Below are 9,629 nucleotides of genomic sequence, written 5' to 3'. Positions count from 1 at the left end.
TTTTGTACACACTTTCAAATGATAAATGGTTTACTTTTCTGAAAATTAGACACAAAGGGCTACAACTTTTATTTTTGGATCATCTCCAAATTCCTTATATATTACGAGATATGAGCTTTCAAAGTCGGATTAGTGCGGCAGGAGTTTCCTCTACGCGATCGCGAAAAGTCTTCCGCGATCGAGATTCACAGTGTCGAAACAGCAAAATCGCTCTTCGCGATCGTGACCGTTTGTCCGCGATCGCGATGCATACCTCTGTGGCAAAAAACCAACAACTAAAAATGATCTAGAAATGGTCCGAAACCACTCCGAAACTCACCCGAGCTATTCGGTACCCCGTCCGAGCATACCAACAACTCTCAAAAGTCAAAACCTCAAATCACATCAAACAACGGTAAAATCACGAATTATACCCCAATTCAAGCTTAATGAAACTAAGAAATTTCAACTTCTACATTCGACGCCGAAACCTATCAAATCAAATCCGATTGACCTCAAATTTTGCACACAAATCATATAAATGACATAATGGACCTATAAAAAATTTCAGAATTGGATTCCGACCCCGATATCAAAAAGTCAACTCCCCGGTCAAACTTCCAACTTAAACTTTCTATTTTTGTCATTTCAAGCCTAATTTCACTACGGACTTTCAAATAATTTTTCGGACACGCTCCTAAGTCCAAAATCACCATACGGAGCTATTGAAATTATCAGAATTCGAATTCGAGGTCATTTACACATAAGTCAAATCTCCGGTCAACTCTTTTTATTTAAGCTTCAAAAATGAGAATTGTTCTTTTATTAAATTTCGAATCTTCCGAAAATCAAACTCGACCACACGCGCGAGTCATAATACATATTATGAAGCTGCTCGAGACCTTAAGTCACTGAACGGGGCGTTAATTCTTAAAACGACAAGTCGGGTCATTACATGCAGATTGTTGGCTTCTCTTGTAGGATCATCATCTTCCATGCAAAGCCTAACCAAGTTAGTTGACCGCACTATATGTAAAATAGAAAATCTGAGAAACCCCTCAAATAAGAAAAAATTCGAACCACTCAAAATAAGCCCTAAAAACAGATGAACCAAAAGATTATAGAGAAGAATAAGGCTTTGATTCAAATAAAAGGATTTGATTTTGTTAAAAATTCCATATCTTGGGCCAGAAATTGTGACTAATTGAAGGAGAGGGAGATTTAGGGTTCTTGAAAAAGAGAAGAAGAATTGGAACGGGTAATTCAATTTTGCCGTTGGGTTCTCTTTATAAAGTAAATGTGATTTTAAAATAATTTTTCTTTTTAAAAAAAAATCATTTTATCCATTAAACTTAGTGTAAAACGCGCTCATAAATGATATGATGCCACGCGCTGGGTCTGGTGTCATGAATGGTAGAATAAAATTCACTCACAATGTGTTTAGGGGGTAAAAAGTCCACTACTAAAAATTACTTTCTTACTGACGCAAATTACCGAGGGACGTCCCTCGGTAACAAGGCTTTACCGAAGGAAGTCCGTCGGTAAGTGATAGGTAGGTAAATCTTTTCTCGGTAAAATAAACCGACAGAATCCTTCGGTAATTACCGATGGACCCCATCGGAAAGCCATCGGTACCTTTCTGACAGCATTTGGTCAAATAATTTTACTTACTGACGGATATCCGTCGGTATATTATAAAATAATATAATATCAATAATATCAATACCGACGGATATCCGTCGGTAAATAAAAAATAATAATTTAATATTACTGACGGATACCATCAGTATATTTAGAATTTTAATTTAGTAATTTAAAAATTAAAAATATGAATAAATTCATATTCCGATGGATATCCGTCGGTATGTTCAACAAAATTTAAAAATTTGGTTTAAGTCTACCGACAGACTCCCCTGGTAATTAAGAATTTTGGATTGAAAATGAATAAGTTTTCCGATGGACTCTGTCGGTAAGTCCCTTGGTAAATCTGGTGTATTTTTGGTAGACAATGCTTATTTTTGTTGCACCACCTGCCAGTCAGAATATTACAATAGAAACAGAAATGCAACCACAATAAAATAAAAATTAACAACAATAAAACTTTATAAACTATCCAAACATCCAAATTATCACATCAAACATCAAAACTATCCAACCAAACTTCAAAATGTAATATTCAAAGTCAACATCCAACTAAACAACAATCCAATCAAACATTAAATCACTCCTCGTCTTTGGATTCCCCCTCATCTTCTTCATCATTTATATTGTTTCCATCACTTTCATCCTCTTCATAAATGTAGCTTTTTGGCGGAGAGCGGGGCAGGCCAATGAAGTGGTTCACAACTACGCACTTTATATAATAAAACATTTGCTTCATATATGTTCTCAAACATTAGTGAAACGCAGATAATCTTTGCCAATAACAGTCCCCGAAACACAGCTAACAAAAAGAAGAGCTTATTAACAAAAAAGTATATACCTTGTAGTACACACTCGAGGCGATGATAGTTGCGCTCGGAGAAAAGGCTGTATTCTCTACCCTTATACACGCCTCCAACCACGTTCAACCAATATGGGAGAGTTTCTTCCTCCAATGGAATGATTGGCTGGCCTTGCTCATCGGTCGGCTAACTCCTAGCGAGCTCTTCCAGAGGAATAACTATCACAGAATTTTCATATTCTAGACTAAGAACCAGAAAAAAGCAGAGTGAAAAACCATCTACCTATAAAGGGTCTTTTAGTAAGCATTTTGATTAAAAAACCAAGCTTCACGAAATACTAAAATGATTCCTTAAGAGTATGGTAGCCTGATGTTTGTTAATTGTATACATTCTTATTGTATGTAATGACTGGTCACTTTATGTTGAACCTTATCAGGCAAAAGAATTCACGATAAATTGTAGCAACATGAGTTGTTAATTCTTCTTGTCCCAGAATGGAAAAACAAAAGCAGTTAACAGTACTACCAAATGCAATAATGAACAGACTTGAAAAGTTACTTACGTGACTAGCCAGCACAAACCACAACAGATAATATGCAGCACCAGTTCAAAACACAGCTGAAAAAAAAAGCTTCAAAACACCCAAAAATGACTACCCAAAAACGACCTCAAACCACCCCCCAAAACCAGCTCTCTTCCACCTTAAAACAACCTCAAACCACCAACAAACCTAGATTGAAACGGCCCCAAAAACAGCCCCAGTAACTCGGCTAACAATCTAATGTCAACCATGGAAAACGCATCTCTAAAATCAGTTAGAGAGGTGGAAGAAAAAGAAAACTTACCGGAGATGGAGAGGAGCCTGAGTGCTGACGATGACCGCTTGGATTGCCGACGATGACGACGATGGCAGCTTGGTGTAATGCACTTATACTTGGTGTAATGTCAATCTATAAGCTAATTACAACTAATGCACTTACTAATTATAAATAATACACTTATACTTAGTATATTATCAATGTATAGGCTAATCAATTATTAACGTTAGTTAAGCATACCACTACTACACTTCTACTTACTGTAGTTATCAACTTATAAGATAAACAATCACTAATATTTCTTGTCGATACCATTAATACACTTATATTAGCGTGTAATTATTAATGAATAGGCTTATCAATAACTAACATTACTTAAGAATACCACAAATCTACTTCTACTTAGAGTAATTATCAATTTACAAGCTAATTACCAGTATTATATTACTATTTAGTATAAATATTACAAATACAGTTTCACTTAGTGTAATTATCAATAATTATTATAAGCTGCAAAATAATCTTAAGGATATTTCTATAAAATAGCATCTAGGTAGTGTGATTATCAATTTAGAATAAATCATCAGCCCAATCCACTTATACTTAGTGTAATTATTAATTTTTAAGCTAATTGTCACTAATACACTTCTATATAATGTCATTATCAATTTATGGTATAATCGATCCTAACATTACTTAAGGATACTACTGATGCATTTCTAATTAGGTAATTATCAGTTTATAAACTAATCAATCACTAACATTTCTAGGGGAGTTAGCGTTGCCTAGAGAGTTAGCCGTCTGGGGGAGGAAAAGAGTAAAAAGGGAGAAAGGTCTTAGTAGGGTTTTGCTCTTTTGCCCAATTTTTTTGCTCAATGTATAAGCTAATCAATCAGTAATAGTTCTTAAGAATACTATTAATACACTTCTACTTAATTAGTGTAATTATTAATACATAGGCTAATCAATCATTAATATTACTTTAAGAATACCACTAATATGCATCTACTTTATGTAATTATCAATTTATAAGCTAATCAATCACTAATATTTCTTACTGATATTACTAATACACTTCTACTTAGTGTAATTCTCAATGCATAAGCTAATCAATCAGTAATAGTTCTTAAGACTATACTAATACACTTCTATTTAATTAGTATAATTATCAATGTATAGGCTAATGAATCACTAGCATTACTTCAGGATACCACTAATATTACTTAACGATACCACTAATAAACCTCTACTTACTTTAATTATCAAACTAAAGATAAACAATCACAAATATTTATAACAAATAGCATTAATATACTTCCATTTAGTGTATAATTATCAATGTTTAGGCTAATCAATCACTAATGTTACTTATATAAGGATGCCACTAGTTCACTAATACTTAGTGCTTTTATCAATGTATATAGGCTAATCAATCACCAACATTACTTATAGATATATTATTAATACACTTATACTTCGTGTAATTATCAATCTACAAGCTAAATACAACTAATACACTTTTGCTTAGTATATTATCAATGTGTATGATAATCAATTGTTAACGTTACTTAAGGACACCATTAATACACTTCTACTTACAGTAATTATTAATTTATAAGATAAACCATTATTAATATTTCTTACGGAAACGACTAATACACTTCTTCTTAGTGTGTAATTATTAATGTATAGGTTAATCAATGTAGTTAAGGATACTATAAATTCACCTTTACTTTGTGTAATTATAAATTACTAAGCTAATTACCACTAATATATTTTTAAGTAGTGTAACTACCTCCACTTAGTGTAAATTTTAATAAATAGGCTAATCAACCACTAAGATAATTAAGTAAATACTTACCGAGGGACTTACCGACGGCCTCCCTCGATATGGTGTAATAACAAATACAAAATAATTATGTATAAGATTATATATTAAATTATCGACGAAAGTCCATCGGTACTGTAAGAACAAAATTCAAAATATTATGTAAATGCAATAGCGATTGAGTACGTCAATAACTTTATTTTCTTTTTCATTTATATTTTTAAAAGCACCGAGAGACACCGTCGGTACCTAAAAAAATAATTCAAAAATATAAATACAAAATATTCCGAGGGAGTCCGTCGGTACATTACCGACAGAGTGCATCGGTAAAACCAATTAAATTTTGACCCGTCAAAGTATCATTATTTACTGAGAGTTGTTCGTCGGTTATTTTTAAAAAAATTAGAAATTAAAAAGTTCAAAAGTATCGAGGGACTCCGTCGGAAAGTCCCTTGGAATAGCGACGGAAAAAAGTCCTTCGGTACTGCTGCATCGGTAAATAGTTATCTTTTAGTAGTGCAATCACCCGTTTAGTTTAAGTGTTCAAACCTATTGTCTCGACAAGTTTAACGTAGTTTGCCAATAATTTATTTAGAGTATGCTCAACATTGACCGCATCCGAACTACCGATATGATGTTTTTCATTTTTATCGATAGAATGTATAAATTGGAGAGGCTTTTAAATTTTTTTTATATTTATATAAAATAAACTATAAACCTTATATATGGAAAACCAACTGGAGATAAACGAACTAATTTAACGTAACAAAATATCAACTAGATTTAGAAAGAAAAAAACACACAATAGAAAACTCAAAAAGTATTTTCTATTTTCATCTAATTTAAAATATTCAGTCATTTGTCATAGTAATCCTAGATTAATTTACCTAAAGAAGTAAGCAAAACTCTTCAAAGAAAATAAAAACTTAGAAGACAAATAAAAAGAAAAGGAATATAATTACAAGTCAGATTATGACATGTGAAAAATAGCAAAATTCATTTTTTTTTTTTTCCAGACAATAGAACTGTTTTTTTCTTTCTTTTTTCCTATACAGAGTTTTTTATTGTTCGAGCTGTTAGCAACAATTGGCTTGTATATCTCCAAATAGTAGCAAAAATTGTTGATTGGATGGTGAAGCAAGCGTATCGAATCATGCACATAATGAACGAAATTCCCAATCAAGAAGATGAAAACCACATGATTTTTCTCAAGATCCTGAGAAAAAAAAGCTTATAAACAAGGCTCCAATCTTTCTTGTTAATTAGGAGCTGCCTTCACTCTCATCACTAGTGTTGAGCCATACTTCTCCGGACGGAGATTCCGCTGGGCTTGGTACTTGTGTGTCTGTCTGATATTCTTCTGAATCTGCTGCCGGAGATTCTGCCGGAGATTCCTCTGGGGATTCTGCCGGAGAATCTACTGGCGATTCTGACTGTGGAGCTTCTACCACTACTAGTTCTGTCGTCGGAGCTTCTGCAGAAGATTCTGTCGGAGATTCTGCGGGAGCTGCCGCCGGAGCTGACACTGGAGCTGCAACTGGATCCACTGTTGGAGTAATGTCACAAAGTTATGTTTTTTTATTATTCGAAATGTAAAATTAGTATTTACATCTTGAACTATTCTTATACTTTTACTATATTTAAGGTTTCTAGTAATAGTTTAATGCATGTTTTTAAAGGATATTTCTGACTAATATACAATAATAAAAACAACAATAATAGCAACAATTAATTACGGCTCAATCCAAACAAGTTGGAGTGAGGTCTTTTTATTAATGATTGATAGTTTTACAAATTCAAGTTTCTAATTTTGTTGTACATGTGTGTATGCATGCATGCACACATATAGATATATATACACACACATTTGTTTCTAAAACATCTAATATAAATATGATTTGTGTTTCCTTAAAAGTTGTTCTAGTAATCTTTTAAGAAGTTTTTTCGATTTTTTTTCTAAAATTAACCGTCTAAATCTTAGGTTCATAAGAAGATTTGTCTTTACCGCTTCCCAAATCTTTGTATTCCTCGTCATCCACAGGGGAGTATTCAACAGAAGCGTCATATTGTGGTGGTGGTAAGAAGAATCCAGGTGTATAAGGGATACCAGTAGATGGTATCCATGCATCTCCATCTAGAAATTGTGATGCTGTGAATCGTTGAACACGATTTATCTGTAGTTCCTTAACCCCTTGCCATTTTGCACGTTCTGTTTTGGATGAACCAGACCCTCTATTGTTGAATTCAGTATAGAATAGTGTGTTCAGAGCGAATGTTTTATTCCATTCCACCCATCCTTCTGGCTGAATCAAATCATCAATGGAAGATTCCATTATAATAGTTCTTGAGTACTCTTTCCATGGACGGCCAAGATATGTCTTGACTTCCCCCTTGACCTCATCGTAAGAAGAATCAGCCACGATACTGCAGTTTTGAAACACAAGACCTGTTGGCTGGCGTGCATCTGTCCTTCCTTGTGCTGTGACAATGCAATGCTGCTCTTTTAAAGGTTTTCTTACTGCAAGAGTGCAGTTTTGGAACACAGCAGCACCATCGCCGAAAACAAAGTCTATGGTGCCTCTGATAACACAATCTCGATAAAATTGTCGATAGGTGTGGACACAGAGCGTGTCTTGGTAGCCATCGATATGGCAATTGTAAAAGATTGACTTATCTGCTGCTACCCTCAAAGCTACGGCTTGGTGTTTTTCTGGACCAGCAGAGTTCTCGAACCCGATGTCCTTAGCAACGAAATAATCTCCCATTACAGCTACAATAGTCATATTAATTGTTCTATTAAAATACCAAACAAAGAAGAGAATAAAATAATTGCAATACTATTGTTTGACTGGCACGAATTTAAGGAAACAAAGAAAAGCTTTTCGCACATACCAAAAATGTTTTTAAAACTCGTAGTCTTAAACGTCTCATTATATTTATATTGTTTAAGTTTAAAGTTATGAGTTTTAAATATAAGAAGGTGTCATTCTTTTTAAAATTAAGAATGTACGGAGGGAGTAATTGTTATGAAAAACTAACTGGTATTTACAATAAAATTGTATATTTATTGTGCCAAAACTTACCAGCAGTTGCGGTGAGATAGGTGGGAGTGCCATCTTTGAAGTTTTGGTTCCCGGTGATTCTTGTCTTTGTTGGACCATCTCCAATGACCATCAAATTCGTCATAGAGCTAGTAAACTCTACTTTCTCATTATAAACACCCTGTTTGATGTACAGAACATAAGTCTGGTTTCTATTATTGGGGATGTTTTTGAGAGCCTCGTTAATAGTCTTGTATTTGCTTGATCCATCCTTGGCAACAACAATATCAGGTTTGATTTCCTTGGCAGCAAGAAGTCTGCGCCTTCTCATATCAACCCAATCAGGCAACAACTCATTTCCATGACCTAAGATAGGGGCCTCGTCCAAAAGGAGAAGACGACGACGACTGGAGCTGCCAGCATTGAGGCTTGTGAAGACAGATGAAATCTCGGTAATCATGTAAAGGGCATTGCTAGTTAGTTCCATCGAAGAATTCAATGCCCTTTTCATTTTCTCCTCTGTCTCTCCAGTGGTTTTCTCAAAGCCATCCAAACAAGTTTCTTGATATGTAATAGCACCACTTAACCAAATCTTCAAATCAGCAATCCAATGACTTAGATCATTGAACTCAAAACTCTCAAATTTGGTGTGTGTTCTATTGAGATCATTAACGGCTTGCCATGCCAGCTTCTGACAATTCTCCAGGGCAAGTTTCGCTCTTGGATCCTTCTCGAGTTTTTGCAACATTGTTGAATTCTCAATTGCTTCCTTAATTTTCTTAATTGCTACCTGAAATGACTTTTGGATAAGGTCTTTGGGATCTGAGGAGCCTTCAGCTGAGGACTCAAGGCTCTCAACACATGTATGTTGATAACGTGTTGTTTGGCAAATGGATTCAATAGTTTTTTGCGAAGTCGTGGCATCTTGACCATTATTATCTGAGTCCTTCCCCTTCATTGTTATGGCTACTGCGACTATCATAGCCACCAAGATTAATGAACATACACTGATAATCGCGACATTCCTCTTACGATTATTTCCCGCCATGTTTGATCTCTAATGGGAAATTTAACGGCTGGTTGAATTAGATAATAAAACAAATAAATGGAAATATTGTTGCTTAGTGTTCGATTTACCAAATTGTAACGGAGAAGGGCCTGGAGATTTGCTCTTGACCCTCTCCTCAAAATGGCTGGAAAAAAGAACGAATAAGAGAAAAGAAGTTATAGCATTTTCCCAAATTTTGTTCTGTTCTAGATCAGAAGCTTAGAGGGAAACAAGCATATTGACGGAGGATAAAAGTGAAAGTTGGTAATTTGTGTCTTATTATAGTTTCCAAAAAGCTAGGATATTTTTACCACCATCCACCAACTCCTATTTTTTTGACTGATCAATTTCAAATCCTAAAGTTACGGGGGATAAAACAGTGATGTTTAATCGTAGTCCCTTGGGTACATTTTAACCATACTTTGTACACGGCTTAAACACAGTAGTACTTAACCGTAAGCATACAAATGA

General features: G+C 34.5%; 1 protein-coding gene across 1 annotated transcript; it reads right to left on the bottom strand.

Annotated features, from left to right (window-relative positions):
• Positions 1-5,977: 5,977 nt before the first annotated feature.
• On the bottom strand, positions 5,978-9,416 carry LOC104090945 (pectinesterase). The gene is made up of 3 exons (XM_009596163.4): positions 8,153-9,416; positions 7,075-7,839; positions 5,978-6,615 (listed from the first exon to the last, which is right to left on the bottom strand). The coding sequence occupies exons 1-3, from the start codon at positions 9,156-9,158 to the stop codon at positions 6,332-6,334; spliced, it is 2,055 nt and encodes a 684-aa protein (XP_009594458.1). The 5' UTR covers positions 9,159-9,416; the 3' UTR covers positions 5,978-6,331.
• Positions 9,417-9,629: the final 213 nt, after the last annotated feature.

This window comes from Nicotiana tomentosiformis, chromosome 1 (assembly GCF_000390325.3).
Source record: "Nicotiana tomentosiformis chromosome 1, ASM39032v3, whole genome shotgun sequence".
Lineage (NCBI taxonomy): Eukaryota > Viridiplantae > Streptophyta > Magnoliopsida > Solanales > Solanaceae > Nicotiana > Nicotiana tomentosiformis.
The sequence above is the reverse complement of the archived record's forward strand: the minus strand, read 5'-3'. Positions and strand labels throughout refer to the sequence as shown.